General features: G+C 43.3%; 3 protein-coding genes across 6 annotated transcripts in view; 1 reads left to right on the plus strand and 2 right to left on the minus strand.

Annotated features, from left to right (window-relative positions):
• The window catches only part of LOC127559486 (retinal-specific phospholipid-transporting ATPase ABCA4-like), a 43,936-nt gene extending 32,774 nt beyond the window's left edge, over positions 1-11,162 (plus strand). Inside the window, exons 18-24 of one of the 3 annotated variants that reach the window (XM_051993306.1) lie at positions 597-738; positions 2,167-2,301; positions 4,477-4,580; positions 4,664-4,756; positions 6,636-6,885; positions 8,307-8,393; positions 11,064-11,162. In XM_051993306.1, coding sequence (XP_051849266.1) covers positions 597-738; positions 2,167-2,301; positions 4,477-4,580; positions 4,664-4,756; positions 6,636-6,885; positions 8,307-8,393; positions 11,064-11,072 — 820 coding nt within the window. In that variant the 3' untranslated portion in view covers positions 11,073-11,162. Of the gene's footprint in view, positions 1-596; positions 739-2,166; positions 2,302-4,476; positions 4,581-4,663; positions 4,757-5,887; positions 6,886-8,306; positions 8,394-10,377; positions 10,456-11,063 lie in introns of those variants that run through there. The other 2 variants (XM_051993305.1, XM_051993307.1) reach the window with 2 other exon arrangements.
• The window catches only part of ABCD3 (ATP binding cassette subfamily D member 3), a 609,690-nt gene that overhangs the window by 534,789 nt on the left and 49,988 nt on the right, over positions 1-24,913 (minus strand). The gene's annotated exons all lie outside the window — the stretch shown is intronic.
• The window catches only part of LOC127559488 (very-long-chain enoyl-CoA reductase-like), an 81,114-nt gene continuing 65,703 nt past the window's right edge, over positions 9,503-24,913 (minus strand). The window contains exons 8-13 of one of the 2 annotated variants that reach the window (XM_051993311.1): positions 16,477-16,549; positions 16,309-16,352; positions 13,165-13,222; positions 11,872-11,960; positions 11,359-11,404; positions 9,503-11,226 (exon numbers count right to left, since the gene is read on the minus strand). In XM_051993311.1, the coding sequence (XP_051849271.1) occupies positions 11,099-11,226; positions 11,359-11,404; positions 11,872-11,960; positions 13,165-13,222; positions 16,309-16,352; positions 16,477-16,549 (438 nt within the window). In that variant the 3' untranslated portion in view covers positions 9,503-11,098. The remainder of the gene's footprint in view (positions 11,227-11,358; positions 11,405-11,871; positions 11,961-13,164; positions 13,223-16,308; positions 16,353-16,476; positions 16,550-24,913) is intronic. The other variant, XM_051993313.1, reaches the window with a different exon arrangement.

A 24,913-nucleotide genomic window follows, 5' to 3' on the forward strand; every position in this document is an offset into this window, starting at 1 on the left:
ATTTATATAGCTCTAAGGTTTGTGGACTGTTTTACAAACATCTCCCTTCATTCCCATAACAGTCCTGGGAAGTAAGTGCTATTATTTCCATTTCACTGGTGAAGAAACTGAGGCAAACAGAGGTCAAGTGACGTGCCTGGGTCACACAGATAATTAGTGTCTCAGGTCGGATCTGACAGACCCAGACACCAGGGGCAGTGCCCACCACCTAGCTGCCTTGCTGCCTAGACTTACTGAGCTTGGCCCTTGAGGGCAGACCGAGAGGCAGGCATTAGGTGCTGACAATTAGGGCTCTCCCAGAGCAGAACAGGCTGCCTCAAGATGAGATGGGTCCCTCCTACAGAGAGTCTTCCAACTCTCACCTTCTGTGATATATATCGAATTCAAAGTCTCAATTTCTGGAATTAATTTAGTTTCCAATCAGGGCTCCCCCTTCCTTGATTTCTAAAACCGGGCGTACATTTCTAGCACTTGGGCGAAGGAAGGAAGGGGGCAGTTTGTCTTTGCTCAGATATCCTCATCAAATGCTTAAATGCTCCACCCACTGTGACCCACTGGCCATTTCTGCATCTAAAGATTCCTCCTCTTTTTTGCAGTGTTTTAACCCAAATTTCTGAAGTCCACCAAAACATGGGCTATTGCCCTCAGTTCGATGCTGTCGACGACCTGCTCACAGGTCGAGAACATCTGTATCTCTACGCCCGTCTCCGTGGTGTTCCTACAGAAGATATCAAAAGGGTAAAATTTGCCTCATTATTGATGTCTGGGGGGAGATAAAACCCAAATCCATGACTGTGCTTTCCTGCAGGGCAAGATAGGGATTGATCTATGGCAGTTTCTTCATCCTTCATAGATCTTTGAAAATCTCAAAGTAATATATAATATCATTTATATAATAATTATATTACATAATTGCTAGTTGGTACTGCCCCTGCTGCGGCCATAGCTCATTTTCACCATATGTCCTCAAGTCCAGAAGCTGCCAGTTTATGCCCATAGGCTCCAGTCACCAAGTGGTCACCAATGGGACCAATGGTGAGTTTTGGTTAGTTTCTGGGCTTAAGCTCAATGGAACTGAGGCCTTTTGTTTCCGTCATCAGACCAGACTAGAGTCTTGAGCTTAGAATGATTTCTTGACTTTATAAAATTGGAGGCTCTTTCCCCAGATACAGTACCCAGTAACATTCCCCTCTCCCTCAGCCCCAGTAATCTGCAATCTTTAACCAAGAGACTCCATCTGACTTCCAGCATTTTGTCTGGCTGACCCCCATGCCTAGAATGCTCTCCTTCCTCACCTCCATATCCTGGCTTCCTTCAAATCCCAGAGAAAAATCCCATCTTCTTCAAAAGGCCTTTTGAATTTCTCTCATTGATTATTTCCATTTAATCCATATTTAACTTATTTGTACATAGCGCTGTGTTTGTTGTCTCTCCTATTAGACTATGAACTCCCTTTTTTGTATCTCTAATGCTTAGCACAGTACCTGGCAAATGGCAGATGCTTGCTAAATGCTTGTTGATGAGTAAATGGTGTAAGCTGAAGAATAAAGTGAGAGAAGGGAACTGACATGAGCATATCCCTTATTTGGGGTCTCTAAGTTTCCCTCGTCACTTGGGGAGGAATGGGAGGGCAAGGAAGAAGGAGCATGACAAATCATTTCAAATATCTGGGATAATTGGATACCCTTTAATTTTGGGTTAGGATCATGTTTGGCTACTTTGTCTTATTTGAGTTTATTTACTTGATCCCCGCCAGTGCAGCTGATAATAATTTGTACTGCATCCCTACCCCAGCCCAGTACTTTATACTGACTTTGGTATACAGGGTATCCCAAAAGTCTTAGTATAATTGTATGCCATTAAAGCTTAAAACTGTACTAAGACCTTTGGAATAACTTGTATATTTCGTATTTACTTCTCTATCTACACATTGAATATAATGAATAGAATGCAATTTTCTTGAAGACAAAGACTAGAGAAGTTGGGTTATTTGTATGACATAGATGCTTGTTGAATTGAATTTTACCAAAGACTTGTGTTTTCCCTCTAAGAAAACCTTCTTACACTGTATATTTTTTATATTGTTTGCATATTGTCTCCCACTCTGACCTTAGTACTGTCTCAGACATATAGTAAGTGTTTAATAAATGCTTGTTGATCCCCCAGGTAGCAAACTGGTGCATTCGGAGCCTGGGTCTGTCTCCCTACGCAGACCGACTGGTAGGCAGCTACAGTGGGGGGAATAAGCGGAAGCTTTCCACAGCCATTGCTCTGATTGGCTGCCCTCCTCTGGTGTTGCTGGTAAGAGGCACTATGGGAGCAGGGGGAAAGATGAGGTCCCTGTAGTATGTAGACCCAATGACCCTTCTCCCATCAAAGTATCATTCGGTTCCAAGAATATTTTAATAACCTGGGCCAATGGGGCTAGAAAACAAGGGGTTCAATTCATTTTTGATGGTTCATTTAAAAGAAAAACATATAGTTAATGGGCCAGGGATACAAATATTAACATTAAGAGTTCAGGAATATAAGTATAAAATATATTTTGTATAAATATATTTTTATATTATGTATATATCTACACAAATATGAATACTGTATGGCTTAGTGGACAGAGGGAGAGCTGGCCTTGGAACAAGCATGAGGCAGATTCAAGACCCCTCTCTGACACAAACTGTTGTGTGACCCTGGGCAAGTCACTTAACTCAGATAATTCTCAGTTGAGAAGGCAAATTTCTAAGAGCAGAAGTTGTAGGGAACGTATCAATCTTCATTGATAGAATTGCCTCACTAAGAAGTAATTCTCTGTACAAGGGAAATCATTAGCCTAGTCCTAAATAGATATTTGTATTTATCTATATATATGCCCATATATATAGTATTGATATATGTGTGTGCACACATGGATGTATACATAAAGATATTTGTATTCATTTATATATATATATATATAGTATTGTTTTACATATGTATGTATGCATATATGTACATATACATTTATTTGGATTAGTTTAATTTTCAAATTCAACAAAATAACCCAGTTTTCCTCTTTCAGTTTGATTCAAATCTTTATATAAAAATGTAACCCTCACTACATAGGTACAAATGAGTACATCTCTTTGGCTATTTGAGAGAATTTCCTAGGGTGGGAAGATTATTTTTGTGAAAAGCCTAGCTAAATCACCTGCCCCCCCCCCCAAAATGGGTCAGACACACAATACTCTTCTGAACTCAGAGACTGCCGTATAGGGGGGAGATGGAGCTTGCTTTCCCTGTGATCCAAGAGTGCCAGTAACCCTGGAACCTCTCCCGGGCACTGACCCTCATCTGGGACTGAAAGAAAGAAAACCCTCACACACAACTCTTGTTATTGCCAGGCAAACAGGAATTCACTGCTAGCACAGAATCACAGGACCCAAGGGAACAGAGAAGTCTCCTAGAATGTCCCTCTGCTCCAGGGAAATATGACTCACTCTTGCTTTTAAAGGAGGTGCTCTAAAGCTCACACCTATCCTTAAATCCCAGTGTCTCCCCACCACAGGCTTTGCATTACTTTTTATAACTTTTATATATACTTCTGTGGGTACATATTTGTTACCCTGATAGAAGCTCCTTGAAGCCAGGGACTATTTCATTTTGCCTCCTCGTATCTCCAGCATGTAGCACAGTGTCTGGCACATAATAATAGGCTCTTGGTGTGTGATTGATACCACACAATTAAGGGCAGAGACAAGGACTGAACTTGTGATTTTATTGATATAAAGAATATTATCAATGCATTTTAGCACTCTTTCTGCAATTTATAATCCTACATATACCTACAGTACTAATAAATTGGTTATGTGATTTGTGCAGTCATATAGCCAATATATTTCAGAAGCTGAATTTGAACCCAAGTTTTCCTGGCTTTGAAGTTAGCTTTTTATTCACCAAACCATGCTGTATATCTAATATACAGTTAATATTATTATATTAATAATTTTTGACAGCCAGATGGCAAGGCTGATAGAATGCTGACCTAGCTAGAGTCAGGAAGACTTGAATTAAAGGCAGTCTCAGATATTTATTCATCTGTTTCCTCATTTGCAAAATGGGGATAATAATAGCCTTTATCTTCTAGAGATGTTGCTAGATAACATTTTTAGAGTTTTTCAAACCTTAATACTAATTCTCACTATAAACATCATTATAGTTTCCTAATCTATAAAAGGGGGGATAAGGCTAGACGGCCTCTGGGGTCCCTCGCAGCCCTATGTTGCTCTACTAGAGAGAGCTTCTCTTTACCTGTATCTGAATTAGAGAATGCATGTCAGTCTGGTTCATTCTTTTTCAGAGACCTAAGTTCTTTGTAGGTTAGAACTCCCCCACAGTCAGGCCAGGTTTTGGCCAAGGGCCACAAGGGGGCTGCAGGAGCAGGGTAGATGAGTGACCAGGAAAAGACCAATTCAGCACAGCCCTTTCCTACCCTCCCTCCAGGATGAGCCCACCACAGGGATGGACCCGCAGGCCAGGCGACTGCTGTGGAACACCATCGTGAGCATCATCCGGCAAGGGAGAGCCGTTGTGCTGACGTCACACAGGTGAGCGCTCTGGCGGCTTGGGGGAGGGGCCAGGAGCGTCCACTCAGCCGCTTACCCCTGCATCTCTTCCTTCCCCCCACCAGCATGGAAGAATGTGAAGCTTTATGTACCCGGCTGGCCATCATGGTGAAAGGAAGCTTCCAGTGCTTAGGTACCATCCAACACCTCAAGTACAGGTAAGGAAAGTGCCTCTGAGACGGGCCCTGTAGAGCCTGATGTGCCCAGGTGCAGACAGCTGGAGCAGCGCAGACACAGCTGAGGAAGTCTTCTTCCAGTGGTTATAAGTGTGGGGGAGGGCAGGTCTGGCAATGGCCCCCTCTACCTGCAGCAGGAGAGGGAGGGCCAAAAGCCAGGCTCTGAACACAGTCAGCCAACCAACTCGCCTTGTGGGTGACCTGTGTTATTTTGTTTACAAACTTGTTAAATCTCCTCAACTGAAAGTAAACTCTTGGAGATCATGGCCTGTTTTCTTTCTGTCTGGATCCCCAGCACCAAGCCTAGGGCCTGGCACGTGGTTGGAACTTAATAAATGCTTGTAGGTTGACTGGAGGACCTTAACATGTAGCTCTGCAGACTAGGATTGAATTTGAATTCCTGTGTTCGAGCTTACAATATTTGCCTAAGACTCTTGTAGGTGGAGAAAAGAATGATGATGTGGGAGTAGACAGAAAAGTTTGGGAGAGATTTTTCTAACTGAGCTCTACTTCCTCTTTGGGAGAGCATCTCTGCCTGCTGACTTCCTGGCTTCTTTTAAGTCCCAACCAAAATCCTGTCTTCCACGGGAAGCCTTTCCCAACCCCTCCAAACACCGAACAGTCAGAAGTCAGGGGAGCTACATATAGAAAACTGGCCTATCTTCAGTACTGCTGAGAGAACTAGGAAGAGCTGGTCATTTCTTATGACCTTGGTGCAATTCAACATCTCTTAAGCACCTACTATGTACATTATGTATTTCAAGGGAGACATAACTATGAATGACAGAAATCTCTGTCCTCAGAGAAGCTCCTCCGGAGTAAAAAGTCCAGCTCTTTTACTGTCAAATTGCTTAACACTGTACCTCAGTTTCCTTAGCTGTAAAACAAGAGGGTTAGACTCCAAGGGCCCTTCTAGTTCAAAATCTATTTGTTCATCTACCATCTATCTATCTAAGGATGGATAGTCTGGTACACATATGGGTCTGTGATGTCAGCTTATGCCAGGTAATGGCCTCTGACCCTTTCCTCTGTTCCCCAATGATAGACTAGTTATGTATGGGAGAGCATAGGCTTATAGCTTTAGACCATCTAGTACCTTCTTCTCACTTTCAGATAAGGAAACTGAGGCTCAAAGAGATTAAATTACCTTCCATTGTTACCCATGTGGTAAATGGCCGAGCCAGGATGAAAACCCAGGTCCAAGAAGCAGCTACACCCAGAGAAAGAACACTGGGAAATGAATATAAACTGCTTGCATTTTGTTTTTCTTCCCGGGTTATTTATACCTTCTGAGTTCAATTCTCCCTGTACAACAAGAAAACTGTTCGGTTCTGCACACATATATTGTATCCAGGATATACTGCAACCCATTCAACATGTAAAGGACTGCTTGCCATCTGGGGGAAGGGGTGGAGGGAGGGAGGGGAAAAATCGGAACAGAAGTGAGTGCAAGGGATAATGCTGTAAAAAATTACCCTGGCATGGGTTCTACCAATAAAAAGTTATTAAAAAAAAAAAAAAGAAAACCCAGGTCCACAGGTTCAGAAATCTTAAATTAGAAGGGACATCAGGAGCCATTTAATCCATTTTACCAATGAGGAGACTTAGTCCCAGCAGGGTTAAGGTAGAGGGACTTGGACAAAATCACACAGGCAGTAAGTGTTCCACATGATGATACACACTGAGGACTGGCCAGTGTCTAAATATCTCAGCTGGATTTGAAGTCAGTCACCTCCAGCTGCCAAAGACTCAGTAGTCTGCCCCCTGCTCTTGGTGAGGATAGATGGGCATTTGTCCTGAGCTGAAGGAAAAGCCCTCTCCCTCTTCTGGCATCACCTTCTCTCCTGCACCTGCATCCTAGGTTTGGGGATGGCTACATCGTCACCATGAAGATCAAGCCCCCCAAGGTGGGTCTGCTTCCAGACCTGAACCCTGCTGAGCAATTCTTACAGGCAAACTTCCCGGACAGCGTACAGAGGGAGAGACATTATAACATGCTCCAGTACCGCATCTCCTCCTCCTCGCTGGCCAGGATCTTCCAGCTGCTCATTTCCAACAAGGACAGCCTGTACATCGAAGAATATTCGGTCACACAGACCACGCTGGACCAAGTAAGTCTGGCCCAGAGGCCCGGAGAGAGGCTTCCCTCAGGCAGATGTAGAAACGGGGCAGGCAGGGAATTCGGGCAGAATCCCATGGGATTCAGTTAGAGGGAGCTCGGTGACCCGCTAGGCTGGGTGTCAAGCGTTCAGCCATCTGAGGATGGCCAAGGGCAGCCCAGCCAACTTAAAATGTAATGGGGAAATAATCGACAGAGAAGAAAGAGTGTCTCTTTCAAAGGAAAGGGTGTAAAAGCAGAGGTTTCCCCTCATTTACCCCCCTCAGACAGATTGTGCCCAGGTTCACACCTGTATCTTCCTGTAAACCTCAGGGATCCAGAGACAACCCCACAGTGCCAGACTCATAATCAGCAGTGGAAAAAAGATGGGGATTCTGTTTTGTCCCCACCTTATGTACAGCAGAATGAGATGAATATTCTGCCTGGTCCTGGGTCTGGTAAGCTGTGTTCCTCCGGGTTCATAGGACCACAGACCCATGATTGAAAAGGACCCCAGAGACCCTCTAGGCTAACCGCCTAATTGTAGAGATGAGGGAAAAGATAACCAGGAAAGGCCCAGGCAACCTCAGGGCAGGACTGGAACTCAGGAGCAGTGCGGGCGATTTGTGTGCACCCTCCCCTTCTCCCCCCTCCCCCAACCTCAGGAATAGGAATAGGAGAGTCAGTGGGATGGGGATGTCGGGGATCTTGCAAGCCCATTGCACGAGCCACCTTCAGGAGGACCACCGGGGGCAGGCCACTGAACCTGTTTGCCTCAGTTTTCTTTTCTGTAAAATAGGGACAACCATAGCCCTTTGGGCCGGGGTTGTTCTGAGGTAACTGGTTCAGTGTCTCAAGGGCGAGCCCTGAAGCTGGGAAGGACCAAACTCTTCGGCCTTGGACTGTGACCCTGGGCAATGTCTGACCCTCGGGCCGCCTCAGTTCTCTGTAAAATGAGATAATGGCGCCTCCCTCCTGGGGCTGCTAAGGGGATCAAAGAGGCGGCCATTGTAAAGCGCTTCTTGGCCCGAGTCAGGGCTAGATAAGTTAGCTATTCGACCACACGGGATCGTGGACTCGGAGCCCGTAGGGAGCCGACAGGTCACCGAGTCCAACCCCCTCATTTTACAGACGAGGTAACTGAGTCCGGGAGAGGAAGCGTCTGCGGCCCCCAAACCCGCGCCCCCCTCGTGTATCGCTCCCCCGGCCTCCAGGCGCCTCCGTTCTGTGGGGGAGGGGAGAGGGGGGAAGGGTACTGCCCGTAGAGCTTCCGGCGCTGTGTCTCCTCCTCCCCTCTCCCCTCCCCCCTCCCCGTCCCGTGACCTGGCGACCCCTGACCCAGCTCGGCCCCCAGACCCGAGCCCCTTCCTCGGAACGCTCCCATTCATGCGCTCTCTCGCTCTCTTTCTGCCTCCCGTGTCCCACCCTCCACAGGTTTTTGTCAACTTTGCTAAACAGCAGACGGAGGAGTTCCACCTTCCCTTGCACCCCCGCGCCGCTGGAGCCGCCGCCGACGCCAAGGTAGCCCCAGCTCCCCCCGCCCAGGAGGGGGTGTAGAGCAGTCCAGGGCGGCGCCCAGGGCGGCCTCTGCCAGGGCTCCTCGCGGAGCCGGGGACGGGTCAAGTCCCAGAGTCCCGCGCGCGCCTGAAACCAGCGCCGGTGCCGGACCGGCCTCCGCTCCAGCTGGGAGCCGCCCGTTTGGCGCGGGCCGCAACCGTCTGTGTGGGTTAGACGCGGACTCCTTTCGCAGCTTGCTGGGGCCCCGCAGGCGGCCGCTACGGCCCCGACTGAGGCTAATGCCCAAGTTCCGGGAGGCTAGGGAGGCCAGAGAGAGCACCTCCCCCCGAGGTGCACAGGGGAAAGCCCCCGCAGAGCGGGTTAGGGAGCCCCGGACCTAAGCCCTTCCGCAAGCTCTTCCCTGAGAGGGCTTAGGGCTGCAAGGGGCGAGCCCGCCTCTTAGAGAGGAGGAAACCGAGGTCCCAAGTTAGCCGATAGCCCGCTAACGTTCGGCACCTGTATATGATAAGCACTTGGGAACTGATTTCGTTCGCTAACATATCCCCTCAGAGACTTTGAACATCGTTGGTTTTTTCCCCTCCTCTTGATAAATCTGCCCCAATAAGCATTTATTAAGCACTGACCTTAAAGGATCCCAGACCAGATGTTAGGAATAAAAGACAAAAAGAAACAAAGAAATGGTGTCTGCCTGCAGAAAATAATGGTTATTTGAGAGAGATGCCTCTGCCAGATCTTACCCAAAGCGGAGACATGCTTAAACCCTGGAATCCTAAGCTTGCCAGCCATGGGTTTTTATACTGCACTCTGACTTAAATGATGGTAACACATTTATAGAGCTCTTTACTCTTACATAGCTTTTTAACCCTTTTAACAACAATGTCATGAGGTAAGTAATACAAATATTTCTCCTCTTTCATGAGTCTGATTTTTTTGTACATAGCAAAAAAAAAAAAATCTAGACTTTTCTGGAAACCAGATGTGCCTTTTTGTATGCAAAAATGGAAGCAAAAAAATCTTGTTTAAGTTTTACATTATGCAAAGAGTTATGAGACTTGACTGACTTTCAGGCCAATGGCTGTTACTTGTTTTTTTTCCCCATAATGACTTTAAAATTCAAAACATAGCTTTGACTTTATTATGTAGATCATCTTTACAAAGAGTTGCAAAAATCTTTCTGTACAGCACTCATAGTGAAATAAATCTATCACAGAATAAATTAGCAATCATATTTTCCAGTTTGAGATCCTAAAATATTTTTTCCTTTAAAATATCTCACAAACTAGGATGGGATTATTTCTTGCGCAGGTATATAGAAAACCTTCAAAACTTTCCCCTGAACAGATGGCAGAAGATCAGCTTCCCAGGAGGTCCTGAGATTGGCTGACTTTCCCTCCTAGCGCTGGGTTGTGAGCACGAGAGCTAAGCCGAGCTGACCTATCCATTCAGGAATGAGAGATCAGTGTATCGGTTCATCAAGGACATTTGAAAACCTTGCTGAAAACACGACACTGGAAAACATCCAGAAGGATGAAGATCCTTTGGTTTTATCACCACTTGTTTTATGAAAACAGGTCGAGGGTTGTGTAGATGATCAAGTCAACTAGCAACATTTTAAATGGGTTAATAATTGAATGTCTGTGACCTGGATCCTCCGGAATCATGAGCTGTTCCAATCAGTGCCTCAGTCCCATTAGGCTAAATTATCCACTTTCCCCATTAACAGAGTCCTTTCAGATATGGCTTTAGCATTGGTTAATCCATGTGACATTCCCCCTCGTCCTGGATTCCATGCCTTTATATTCTCATCCCTAAATTCAAGACATGAAAAGGTTTCTTCTTAGGGTGACTTGTGACTTGACTACATGGTAAATGACATAAACATATTCTGCCTAGGTAAGTCCGCACGCCGCCCTGACCTTCCAGCTCAGATAGCTAGGCACTGGCTTACCAATTAAACCTCCTACCTCTCTGTTTTCCTTTCACTCAGACCCTGTGGGACCTGCCGTAATGGCAGAGGTCATGGTATTTCTTCACCGGCTGGATAAATAACACTGAGTGCATCTCTGCATGGGTGAGACTAAGAGAATGGCACTGAGTGTTACTCTGAGTCCCGCGCACGCCAGGACTCGGGCGCCCTATCCTACTTATAATCCCCTGGATTCTCCCAGACTGCTCTTGTAACACAAGTCAGCTCTGTAAGAAATGATCAGAATCATCCCCTGCCCTAAATGGTGGGAGTTTCCGTAGACATGAAGGCTCTGATAACTTTCCTGGGCTTAAAAACAAAAAGAAAACAACCATCTACTGCTACTTCCAAACGCAAATGAAAAAACCCTTATGAAAACATCATCAGGATGTGTTACCTTTCAATGTGCACAGATATGTGCGTAAAGGAAGGTGTGTGTTTATGCAGACACACAAACATAGAATGACAGGGTCTGGAAGCTAGAAAGGACCCTAGAAGGAACCTGCTCCAAGACTTCCTCCAGGAAAGGAGGATATTCTGTTACTCTGGAGTGCTGAGAGACTCCACCCCGTGCCCCAGTTTAGCTGTCTTTAAAAGGATTATTGCCAATTGGTTAACTTTAAACATTGAAGAGTCACCACTTTTCTTTTTTTTTTTTGAGGAAACTCAGAAGACCAGGGCTCAAATGTTGGCTTCTCTGCCCCTAGGTCCGCTGAAGTGCCCACTCATCACCGCTTGCTTCCTAGAGCAAGAAAGGAATGATTGGCATCCTGAAACTGGGGTAATCCTTGAACTCTCTTACATAAGTGCAGTGTTTGTCCTTTGCCCAGATTGTCATCTGAATGAATCCAACCAGCGTGAATAATCCCACTGTAGCAGCAACAAAAAAAAAAAAAGAAAGAAAGAAAAGAGAAAAGAAAATCCATGTAATCCTGTGTCAGCTCCCTGGAGGAGTGCAGGGCCACAGCAGGGCCCTGTTGGAGAAGAACTGAGCAGACTCACCTGGGACACACTGAGTCATGATGGTGAAACTGATCCAGGCCCCCACCTGTAGCCAAACAGACACAGGACACCTCTTCACCTAGGCCAGAAACCAGACCTGCACTCCTAGCAAGCTTCCCAGCCGATATCAGCCCAGGACTTGTTCGCTTTTCAAGCTGATCTCTGTGGCTCTGATTGTTTATGAAGTGTATGTATCTGCCATAGATAAAATGTCTGCCCATATTGAGAAGGAATGAATCTGACGGGAGGGTCTCAACTATTACAACTTGGTGGCCCATACGCTCCTGCTTTCAGTATCACATTTTGGCTAGTCCTGGCGAGATCAGGCCCGAGAAAGAGGATGAGAGGCAGAAGAGAGCATGTGAGCGAGCCCCTCAATCATGAGAGAGCATGTGAGGAACCCCTCAGTCGTGCAGCCTCGAAGGGCAGTGAATCTGCTTGGAGGCATCCCCGCACCCAGCAAGGCCTCCCCTCCCTTCCCTAAGCCCCCAGCCCACCCCTTGGCTGACTTACCTCATAGGTGTAGTTAGGGCAGGAGACAAAGAAAAATAGCCACGTGAAGGGATTCTTGGTGGGATAAGGGATGCGGCGCGTCTTTGGTCCTAGACAAAGAATGGCCACGGCGGGCCCGTGAGTAATATTTTCTTCATCACATCAACAAAACCAACAGCCCAAACCCTGCTCAGGGCTGTCTGCTGATTTCTGAGGCATAAATGCTTACAATGAAAATTTACCAACCCTGGCACCCCAAGACGGAAAACTCCCCGGAGCTTTTTCGTCCAGAAGTGGTCTCCAAAAGGGGCCACAGGGCCTCCTGTGAAGCTTCGATCCCACCACCCTCAAACATCCGTGGTCGCCAGACCCAGGGAAGGGGGACTCACAGGGAGGGCTTGGGGGGCTAGCTTGGTCACAGCGTTTACCCCGGTACAGTGCAGATGCTTAATAAATGCTTGTTGATTTGACTCAATCATTGTATCAGAGTTAGAGCTGCCAGGAACCTTCACTTCCCCTTTGCCCCCACTCCCCTTTATAAGGAAGGCAAAGGTAGCACGAGAATCAATGACTTGGCCAGGAACACGTAGCCACTGAGAACCTGAGTCAGGACCTCCGTGTTCCGGATTCCAAGCCCGTTGCTTTCTGCTCTGCCGTGTTTCCTCCCAAAGGCTATTTAATTCCTCATCCGATGGAAGAGCACACTCAGGCACAGCTGGGTTGGGCAGTACAAAGCATTAGTGGGAAACTCTCACCTACCGTCCTTCGCTCCTGGCCCCAGATCCAGTCAGTTAGCAAGCATCAAGCGCCTGCTGTGAGCTTAGAGCAGCAGCAGTGATCCTGTGGCTGAGGGGAGCGGAGTGGCCAGGGGAGATGGGGGCACTGGCCTGGGGGTGCTCGCTGGCCCTGACTTACTGGGCCCTCATTGGCTATCTTCGAACATCTCAGGCTGGCTGCATAGACTAGGCCACAGTGCCAGGGTGCACAGCTCTGGGGCTTGGGACCCTCAGTACGCTTGCCCCCGGATGAAGGGCTGGGAAATACCTTCAGTGAGGGCCATGCAGCATGGCAATGTCTCTGGAGATGTGCAGAGCCCAGAAGCCACCGGAGGGACCCCTCCCCAGCCCTCGCTCTTGTGGCCATCCAAGCACAGACATGGGTGAGTTAGAGGCGAGATTTTACCATTTCTGAGGGGTTTGTCATTAAATTTCATAAAGAAAAGAGTCTACTTGGCTTTATGGTTGTGGGCCTCTTTTTTAAATAACATAAATGCTCAACGGTTATAGTAAAAACAGAAAATAAATCAGCTCTTACCATTTCCTCTCAGATTATTGAGTTCCACATGGATTGAAAAGTTTCCAGCTTCACATAACTACATTAAAAGACATAAAAAAAGATGGTGACATAATTTTACTATATTTTAACCCTATAATGTGCTGGGGTTTTTTCTTATTGGACCAAGAATTTCATTCTTCTATACTAAAGAACAACTTCTATACTAAAGCAGTTCAGGATACAAACTGATGTGCAGTTTACTGTGAGATTGTCTGGCGGCCCAAGAAGTGACTTGTCCAGTGTCCTACAGTTAGAATATGTCCAAGGTGATACTAGGGACTGCTTGACTCCGGGGTCAGCTCTCACCCTTAACACCAGGCTGCCTCTCTCACCCGATAACTTGGACACTTGTTCAGAACTGCTTCATAGAATAGAGTAAAAGTTCCTCTGGTCTCCACTTTGAAAGACAAAAGGGCAACTTTCCTTTCTATCCCTTTCAAAAGCGGAGACCTTCATCTAATTTCTCTTAGAGAATCATTAAGAAGACCTCTCTTTAGGGTGATTTCAAGTGCTGGATTCACAGACTTAACAATACCTACAAGATAGATGCTATTATCATTCCCATTGTGAAAATGAGGAAACTTAAGGAAAGAGAATTTAAGTTTCTTGCTCAGGATCTCACAGTTAGTAAGTCCATGAGGATAGATTTAACTCAGCTCTCATCTGACTCCAGGCCAGGTATCCTATTCCCTGCACTACCTGGTTGCCCAACGAACATGGGGCAGATCTTGCAACCTGAGGCGATGAATCCATTTTAAAAAACATTTTGACAACTGCAATTCAACATAATTGGGTTTTTTTATACTATATATTTTATTTTTGCATTTAAAAAATTATCCTGACCCTAGAGGAGTTTTATAGGTTCCTCAAAAGGGATATATATCCCCAAAAGGTTAAGCCTGGTCTTCAAATATTATCTTTCACTATTAAGTTAATAGTACTTGAGGGCCCACCACTCCAAAGCATCCCAGGAAAGAGTCTCAAAGGGAAACTGGAAAGCCATTCCATGGGACTCTTAACACAATAAAATACATGTATGTGAGGGGTAGTATAGCAGGAGGAGCACAGAATCTGAAGTCAGAGACTGGGCTTCAAATGCCAGGCCATCTATGTCCTGGATGACCTCATACAAATCATTCGATGAGCCACAGTTTCTTCCTCTGTGAAGGAAAGGGTTAAAGTTAGATACTATTGTCCCTTCCAACTCTAAATCTATGATCTCATCAATCTACAAGACAAGCGTGGATGACCAAAAGCAAGATTTTATTTTCTAAAGATTGCTGTATCTGTGGATGTCAGATAGAAAAATGGAGGGAAACACCCATTAGATCTCATGGACCTTTCAATCAGTTCCCCAGAGAGCTCTTTGGGTTAACACTAAAGACAGCCATTTATGAGCCATGAAATCCTTTTCTGGTAAAGAGAAGTCAGGAACTGGAAGTGTTCACATCCAGCTCCTAACTTTTGGCCAACTAGAAAGTTATCCATTTTATTATTCAGTATGGTACAATAATATTCCAAGATACTCCATGACATTTACAGATTGCTGAGTCTTTTTCCCAATAGAACATTCCCTGTTTTAAATGTTTGACTACCACAAAAGCACTTCTATAAATATCTTTGTACATATTGGTTCTTTTCCCACTTGCTTTGATTTTTTTTTTTTTTTTTTTTAGATATAACCCTAGTAGTGGTAAAGCTGGGTTAAAGGGTGTTCATTGTTTGGTAACTTGCTAGGCATAATCTAAATTGCTTTCCAGAATGTCTAAACCAATTCATAGCTCTAACAATAGAACCCTAATACATCTTTTCTGGCAGCCTTTCCAATATTCAATGTTTTTCTTTTTTATTATCCAATGATTTTTGCCAATCTGATGGATATGAAGTAGAACTGCAAAATTAATTTAATTTGTATTTCCTTCATTAAGGATCTAGAATATTGAGTTAATGTTTTTAAAAATTCAATTTTATTTTATTTTTGGATTCAAATTCCTTCTTTCCCATACACTTTCCTTTGAGAAAATAAGAAACAAAATTACAGTCTTCAGCTATGCCTTTGGTCCTTCCCTTCACAAGAGATTGACATTACATAGATTTGATCTAGCACTGGCTATTTCCAGCAATTATTAAGATGATCAAAGTGATCAAATTAAACAATTAAGATGAGAACTTTCAGGATCACAGGATTTAAAGATCATCAGGGTCCAACCTCTTCATTTTACATGATTTTTATTTGACAAGCTCTAAATTCTAACCTCAGTTGGTCTATTTCTTGGCCCCTAAATGGTCCCTCTCTCACCTCCTTCCACAAAGCATACATAATGAGAAAGTAACAAAAGCTAGAGATTGGAACCCAAATTGTAGGGATCATAGAAGGGACCTCTAAAGCCATCTGGTCCAATAATCTCATTTTACTTATGAGGAAGCCAAAGTCAGGAATGTTGAGTGAGGCAGAGGCTCAGGATTTAAATTTGAATTCAGGATTTGAATCCAGATCTTCTGATTCTAAATCCAGGTAGTCTGACACTATACAGTCTGACCTTAATTTCTAAAGTTCAATTCAAGAACTATCTTTTGCTTTTCTTTTCATCCCTAGCACATAACACAATGCCTGGCATGTAACTTAATAAATGTTTGATTGGCCAGCTGACCTTTTCAGAAATTTGTTGTTCTTTTTCAGTCATTTCATTTGGCGTTTTCTTGGCTAAGATACTGGCTTTTTCCTTCTCATTTATAGATGAGGGATCTGAGGCAAACAGGGTTAAGTGACTTGCCCAGGATCACACAACTAGGAAGTGTCTGAGAATAGATTTTAACTCAGGAAGATTATTTGTCCCAAGATAGCCTTACCAAATGGGAAGAGAGGCAGTGTGGTATAGAGCAATGGACTTGGAATGGGAAGAACTGGATTCTAGTTCCACCTCAGCCATCACTAGATCTGTGATCATACAAAAGGTTTTTAAGCTCTTGAAGCTTCCACTTCCTTATCTGGAAAATGGGGGTGGTAAGACTTGTACTAAGTAGCTCATATGATAATTGTGATAAAAGTCCTTAATGTACTATATAAATTTGAGTTATTTGAAAGTTTAGGAGTCAGAGAAAAGTCCAACATAAAAGACCTACCAGAAAGGTGATCAGAGAAAAATTGATCTGCTTTTGTCCGTAGGCTACACACCAAGAGAACAGACAAAACAAAACAACAAGAAAAAGGAAGAAACAGGAGAGTTAATTGCAAGGTCACCCAAGGGAAATTCAGAAATGATATGAACTGAGGGCCATTTTGTTACTTACAGGGAGGCGTGTAAAGAGGATGATTGATGTAATAAGCAAGCCAAGCAGCAAATCCCCAGTAAAAGAAGCAATTCTGGAAAATAAGTCAGTGTTCTTATTTCAATTTTAGTCTTCAAGTGTCAAAGCCCAGCTACCTTCCTCTATGCAAAGAGGATGGTCATGGTCAGTCAACTTCTCCCTGGGAACCCATCTCAAGTGGTGGCTTCAGACTATCAGGCTGAGAGTATCTCAAAAACCAAGGGTTCAGGTCCCTTATGCTGGTCATTGGACAACATCGGTGTGGCCATTCTTAGGCAGGAACGTTAAGGCTGGCTGGTTGGAAGCTGGCCTCTGGGACACAAAAACTCCCCTCCTCTATCTCTGAATGGGTGAGAGCCTTAACCAAACCAGTTAAAGTCCTGGAGTCTGGAAAAGCCATTCCCAGTCGTTGTGGACAGGAAGCCTCACTCACTGAGAGCCATTTCGTTCAGACTCCTCTTTCTGCAGAGGAGAAAACTGAGACCCCACGGACAAAAGAGAGCACTTAGCCCATCTGAGTCAGGAGAACTCCGAATCTTGCCTCTGACACATAGGATGGGGTGGATCATGAGCAAATCACTAAACCTTTCAAAGCCCCATCTATAAGTTAGTGATAATGTGCTACAACTTCACAGAAATCCTACAAGGAAAGCCTATTTTGTGACTAAAGTACTGTGTAAGTGTGATTGCAAAGTGATTGATGAGTCCCACAAAACAAAGTTGGAAGTTGAACTCAGGTCTTCAGTTACCAGAGTTAGCCTCCTTTCCACTAAGAGCACACTGCCTCTTTTCTCCAGCCATGGCAATAAATATCTGTCTTGATGTAAAATAATTTCAGAGACGCATTATAACCTACTGGAGAATATGGGCCATGTGTCATTGTTGTGGTTACTAACATAATACATATTAATATGAAACAGCTAGATGATGCTCCCCAAAAGAACCTAGTTGACTTGAACTGAATAGAGTTCAAATCCAGCCTCAGATTCTCACTAGTTGTGTGTGTGACTCTGAGCAAGTCATTTGACCTCTGTCTGCCTCAGTTTCCTTGTCTATAAAATGGGGATAAATAAGGAGGGAAATAAGTATTTAGATTGCACCTACTACATCACATGCCAAGCTCCTTACAGATATTACCTTATCTGATACAATAATCCTGAGAGGTAGGTGCTAGTATTGTCACCATTTTATCTTTGAGGAAACTTTGGCAGAGATTAAATAGTTTGCCCAGGGTCATACAGCTAGAAAGTGTCTGAGGTCACATTTGAACTTCGACTCTAGGTTCAGCACTCTAGCCTGTATACCAGCTAGCTGCCAGATAGATAGATGTGTGTGTTGCATATATATGTATATGTTGTCATTCATCCTTTGTTTTCAAAAAGGACCAATGACAGAGTGTGACATCTTGATTTCAAGTGAATTGGATTTGAGTGACATAAAGTTATCATTGTCAGTCTCTTCCATTGTCATTAGATATATGCATATTACACAATAGATTATCTATTCTATATCTATCAATGTTATCTTATATATCTATAATATGTAATAATATTACCTACCTCCAAGGGTTGTTGTGAGAATAAAGTGAAATAATATTTGTAAAGTACTTTGCAAACTTTAAAGTACTCTATAAATACTAGATCTTATTATAATTATATTAATGCCCACAGTGCCTAGCTATATATATGCATATACATGACAGTCAATATTTACTGAATGAATAAATCATAAGTAAAAAGATACAGCTCTCTTTAAGAGTCTGTTCCAGGGTTTAATTGGTTAATCACTTCTAGAATTTGGCCAGCCCACCCACTAGCTATTTCATCAACCTGGTCTGGAATAGGAGTGGGAAGGCTGGGAGATATCAGTGGACTTCTCCTTTAACCAAAGCTGTTGCTTCCACTCCTACATATTCTGTTGGGTTTGTTAACCCAATATTTAACATCATGGGGATGGATGGAGGTGCCCAGGAGGGAGCTCAGTAGCCCACAGCAATGAGGTGAGTGAGTGAATGGTTATCAGTTAAATGGAACTTGGAGTCAGAGGGAAGGTTTAATGAGGCTGGAGTGCTTGTCCAATAAAGCTTCAGCTTGGTAGTCAGCTGTGACTCTTCTTCTCCCCTCACTCTCTCCCCCACCCATATCCAATCAGCTGTCAAGCCTTATTGACCAATTCTGCCACCACACAAATCTCTATCTATCCTCCTTGTCTCCATTCAAGTGTCTGAGACTATTATGAAAGGCTTATCACCTCTTGCCTGGGTTATTTCAATGGCCTCCTCATTGCTTTCAGTCTCTCCCCTGCTCTAATTCATTTTTCATATAATCGCCAGAATAATCTTCCCAAAACACAAGATGCCCTACTCAAGAAACTTCAGGAAGTCCCTACGATTTCTAGGATAAAATATGAACTGTCCCTAGGAAGCTCCTTCTATCTGATGCCGGCTATTGCCTTCTCCATGTAATTCATGACTTCCTTTCAGGTACCAGCTCAGCTGGTCTAGTTACTGTTCCAGAACTTGATCTCCTGTGACCACTTCCAAGAAGACATGTGAAATGCAATCCATCCTCACCTTCTCTCAGAATTCTTGGTTCCTCCATTCAGGCGCCAACTCCCCCCAGGGAAACCTTCCAAATCCTCCGATTGTCATCACCCTCTCCCTCCTCAGAATATACTCAATTTACTTATCTATTTACTTGAAAAATATAAGCTCACTGAGGGCAGGATCCTAAAATTCAACTGACTCCAGCAAACATCTGTTAAACCCCTGCCATTGAATTTTAGGATTCTGCATAATCTGGTTATTGTTTGGTCACTTCAGTCATGTCCAACTCTTCCTGACCCCATTTGGGGTTTTCTTGGCAAAGATCCTGAAGTACTTTGTCATTTCCTTCTCCAGTTCATTTTACAGATAAGGAAGCTGAGGCAAACAGAGTTAAGTGACTTCACTCAGCTAACAAGTGTCTGAGATTGGATTTGACTTCATGAAGAGGAGTCTCCCTGACTCTAGGCCTACCACTTCATTTATCCACCTTATTATTGCCAACTAGCTGCCTGAACAATTTGGGGTTGCCTCCTTTTTCTACCTCATCTAGACTTAAGAGCTGAAAGTGTAATACAAGTGTCCCATACTCCTCCCTTGGACTACTGTCAAATTAAACTATTCCCCATTCTTCATGCAAGTGCTGAGTTCGGTTCTGTGGGCCTGGAATGCCCTCCCACCATCTCTACCAGTTGAAATCCTACCCATCTTCTGAGGCTTAGTGGGAAGGTCATAGATTTAGAGCAGGAAGCAACCTTGGAACAGTCCCCTCATTTTATAGGTGAGGAAACTGAGAATGAGCAGTTGGGTGACTAGTCTTACTCCCCAAGTAGCAAGAAGGCAACTTGTTCAGCTACACATTAGATTAGGTAGCTTCTAGCATCCCTTTCAATTCTGAATCTGTTATACTAATAAAAATCAATGTCAAAAAAATTTTCTTAAGACCATAGAAAGTTAAAAGTGATATATATAGATATAGATATAGATATATTTTAAAAAGCAGCCCAGCCATTCTTTAGTCTTCAACCAGCTCATGGTCAGTGAATAGCAGACACAGAAAGGATTCTTTCCCTCCCACCCCTGCTATCTTTTGTTTTCTCTCTATTTTTAATTGTTTAAGCTGAGACAGGTGGCAGACTGAGGGCCTGTCACACTAACCCAGAGGCCAATAGGTCTGTGGGTCTATTGGGTTACTTGGACCTTTCGTATTTTGAAGAGGAAGGTCTACAAGGTTTCCTATCAGGAGGGTGGCCATCATACTTTATGCAAGTCATCCAACCTCATCTCTGCAACAGATTCTATTTGATTTATTATTTGTAAATGCTTTATAAAAAAAGATTAATTTTGAATGTCAATACAACCTACTCTACTTACATAGTGATTTATATTTGAAGTGAATTAATTTCTCTTGATAAAGTATTAAAGCAGTTTTTCAGATCTTCCTCCAAATCCTCAGCAGGACTTGTCTATCCATTTATTCTCATTCAGTTTTCCATTTATATAGTTATAATTAATCAGCAAGCACTTATCAAGTACTTACTGTCTATGTGCTAAATGCTGGAGATAGAAAGAAAGAGAAAAACTGTCCTTGATTTCCTGGGGCTCACAGTCCAGTGGGGAAGCAACATGCTACCATTTGTGTATGAACAAGCTAGAGAAGGATCGATTGAAGGCGATCAATGGAGGGAAGGCAACAACCTGAAGGGGGAACAGGCAAGGTTTTCATAGAAATGGAATTTTAGTCGGGAACTGAAGGAAGCCAGGAAACATAAGGGAGGAGGAGGGAAGAAGTAGAAAAGGAGGAGGTAGAGGAGGAGGGAAGAAGGGAGGAGGTAGAGGAGGAAGAGAAAGTAAGGAAGAAAAGGAGGAGAGAGAGAGAAAATGGAGGAAAAGAGGGAGGGGGAGATGAGGAAGAGGAGGAAAGAAGGAGGAGGAAGAAAAGGAAAACTGGAAGAGGAAGAAAAGGAGGAAGAAAAGGAAAAATGGAAGAGGAAGAAAAGATGAGGGAGAGGAAGAGAGGAAAAATGAAGGAGGAAGAAGAGGGGGAGCAGAAGAAGAAAGAAGGAAAAGGAAGAGGAGAATTGTAGGCATGGGAGATAGCCAGTGAAAATTCCCAGAGTCAGGACATAGTCTTGTTCAAGAAATAGCAGCATAGAAGCCTGTTATTGGATCATGGAATGAAATGGAGAAGTTGGACAAGGATAGGAAGGTTTAAAAGTCTAGAAAGGTGGAGAGGAGAAAGAAAATTATGAAGGGCTTTAAATGCTAGACAGAAGATTTTAAATTTGATCCTCTTAGTGATAGTAAGCCACTGGAGTTAATTAAATGAGGGGGTGACCTGGTCAGATCTGAGTTTTCAGATTATTTTGACAGATGAGGGAAGGAACAGACTAGAGTAGGGAGTAACTTGAGGTAGAAACATTGACCAGCAGGTGTGAGGTATGAGAGCAAGAGCTAAGGGAAGGCCTGGGCAGAGCAGGTAAGTTATTTCTGTTATAACACGCAATTTTCCCCTGGGGAGCTAAAGTAATTCCACCAAATCTACCCCATTTTCTTTCTGCCCCCATTTGCTAGGGACTGTTGATTTTAAAAATGCTTCCTAAATTCCTACTGGGCAAGGAGTGATTTACTTTGCAATTCTCCTAAAATTCGTCACACCTCTTTTTGTGTAGTCATCTGGTAGTTCACTAGGATGATGGCAGTGTCAGTGTCAGGGGATGTATCTGAAAGCTGTTACAAAGGTAAAAAAAATCAACAGGGCTTAGCAACAGATTGGATATGAAGAGCTGAGAGTGAAAGGTCCCAAATGGCCTTAGATGGGAAGCCTGGGTGGCTGGAAATATGGTGGTATCCTATACAACAAAGATGTCACACTTGGATCTGCTGGCCACCAGCAAAGCTCCTGGGGTCCAAACCAAATTAAAATGTTATTGGAAAATGTTTAATAAAACAAATAAAAATATAGTACAAAATCCAAGAAATGTTCATTTGTGCTTTTCTTAGGCAATATACTGCCCACAGGGATTCATTTCTATTTTAGTATAGCTCTATCATAGCTCTATAGTAATAGGGAAGTTAGGAAAGGGGAAGAGTTTAGGTAGGAGAGATAATGTATTCAGTTCTGTCCGTGATTTTTAAATGTCTATAGGACATCAGCTTGAGATGTCCAGTAGTGTATGCCCCATTCTTCTGGTTCAGATTTTTGTACTCTGCCTCCTTTTGTATAGATCTTTCCAGACTTCTTTATTTCTTATATCTCTTTCTTACCTTATAATTTCTGACCTTAATTGTCTATAGTATTTGACAATATCATAATATTGTCATTATAATATAGTACTATAGTATAGTTTTCAATGTATTTAGCCATTCCTTTGATAAGGCTTTCCAGGTAGACTCCTAACAGTAGAATTATTTAGGTCAAGGTACATGATGTTAAAGAAATAATTTTTATTATATACTTCCAGGTCATTATGCAAAAAGATGTGTAATGAATTTTATAAGGAGAATTGCAAAGTAAATCACTCGTTGCCCAGCAGGAGTTTAGAAAGCATTCCTAAAACCAACAGTCTCCAGCACATGGGGGCAGATAGAAAATGAGGATGAATCTAGTGGGAGAGATAAATTGTGTGTCATAATGGACATAATTTACCTGCTCCCTCCAGCCCTTCCCATAGTTGTTGTTCATAGTGCTTTCCCTTTCCTCTCTTCACTAATTTTTCCTTTCTTTCTCTTTTCAACTTGTAGTTGAATCAACAAATGAAGGGAAGTGGTTAAGTAAGTGTGTTGATAAATTAATATACTAGAACACTCCACATTAAGTGCCTGCCTACTATGTGTAAAATACAGTACTCAGGCCTGGAGGACACACAAAGATAAAGGAAGGCAACAAATATTTAGTAAGTACATACTCTACGCCATCCAAAGTTTTCTGTGGGGAATTTCAGAATTTAAGTCAAATATGACTTGTGTGCAGGTCTCCACATACATGTTTTGAAAGATTTCTAGCTCTGCTGCAAGCACTACTGCAAGCAAGTAACAATGCATTATACAAGACAGCCTCTCATCCCACACAAAAAGTAGAAAATACATAATGAACCCTAGATAGCCTATTATCAGTTGATACCATTCTCCCTCTCCAATGAGGTTTCTTCTCTCTTCCCCTCTGCCCTTTCTCCCATTTCTTTCCCTCCCTTCTAGTTCCCCCTCCTCCCCTCTCTTTCCCCTGTCACCCATGCTTCTCAAGCCCCAAGTCATGGAATCTTATCCTCTAAGAGAAGGGGAACCCCTGGGTAGCCCCCACCTTGAGGTATACCTGTCTCCGGTCCCGAGGCACCCCTTCCATGTGTGTAATTGTTCTAAGTTCACACAACTTTGCAATCATACAGGATCACAGAATCCTAAATTTCAAGTTGCAAGGAACCTTAGGGGTTGTAGAGTAAATTCTGGACTAAGAATCAGAAAAACCTGACTCAGAAAATAACTATCTTTGTGATCCCAAGAAGTCACAACTTCACTTCCTCGATAATCTTCATCTGTAAAATGGGAATTAAGCAGCATCTACTTTATCAAGTCATTATGAGGATTGAGAAGACTAAAATTGAATCTCTATCATTTTCTTACTGATCCTATTCACAAGTCATTGATTTTGTCCCATAACTTCTCAGTCCGTGGCCATTTAGCTCTGGATTTAGTTCAGAGATTCAGCTGGAGTATTGAACTGAAAGAAATAGATGTTGTTTTAGTATTGTATATTCAACTCTATTATTCCATTTGGTATTTTATATTTTTCCACTTTGTAAATGATCATACTCTGTGACCTGATTCTGCATTGCATGTAATAAGACAAATTCTTTTCTTTGTCTCTAAGCAAAGCAGCTTATAAGTTCAATCATTCAGTCTCCCTCAGTGTGGCTGGAGGGATAGGTTACACCTCTCCCATAAATCCTGCTAATTAAAGCGAAACTCTGCACATGGCCATGATTACCTCAGCCCCACCTGTAAACTAGGGCTGCCAAAAGAGGTTTGCTGTCTGTTGCTTCAGTCTCTGAATGGTATCTGAGAACCAGTCCAAGGTGACCTGATTGCTGTCTGAAGCCACCATCCTGTAGAATTCAGGCCGCCTTATCTTGGCCAGCTGCCTCCCACTCTAGGGACTATAGCCTTAAGGTGCAGCTGGACCCCATAAATTCACAGACATTCCTTAGAAACAGAGGGGGTGGACTTGATCCCTCCTGTACCTGAGCCTTCCTTCTTTAATGTGACCAATCATCATTTCCTACATCCATGATGTTACCAGTCTCATTACCAATGATGTGATTTTTGTTCTTTTCTTTGTTCTATACTTATCAAAGTGTATTGCACCACCAATTAGTGTCTTTTGGCTATTAGAGGGGGTAAGAGATCTGCTTTATTGACAGGTAGTTTTCCCATTAATAAAACTAAACTTTGGAGCAGCTGGATAGAGCACCAGCTCGGAAGTCAGGAGGACCTGAGTTCAAATATGGTCTCAGAGACTTAACACAGTCTGGCTGTGTGACCTTGGGCAAGTCACTTAACCTTAATTGCCTCAGCAAATAAAATAAAACATAACTTTTCTTGGAGAATTCTGACTTGATTTACCCTTTTGGTTATAAATTCTGTTGTAACAGGATTAACTGAGATGAAACATAAAGCACTTTGCAAATTCTGAAATTTGTAAATAATGCTGTTTATTTTAGAGAGATCGCTCATCCAAACCCAACTCCCCTTATTTTAAAGATGAGAAACTGAGGCACAGAGAAATGAAATTACTTGCTCAAGATCATATAGCTAGGATTTATGGATTTGAAGCTAGTTCTTCTTGGTTCCAAAGCCTGTTGTATCGACTACATTAGCAAG

The sequence above is a fragment of the Antechinus flavipes genome, chromosome 4 (genome assembly GCF_016432865.1).
Source record: "Antechinus flavipes isolate AdamAnt ecotype Samford, QLD, Australia chromosome 4, AdamAnt_v2, whole genome shotgun sequence".
Classification (NCBI taxonomy): domain Eukaryota; kingdom Metazoa; phylum Chordata; class Mammalia; order Dasyuromorphia; family Dasyuridae; genus Antechinus; species Antechinus flavipes.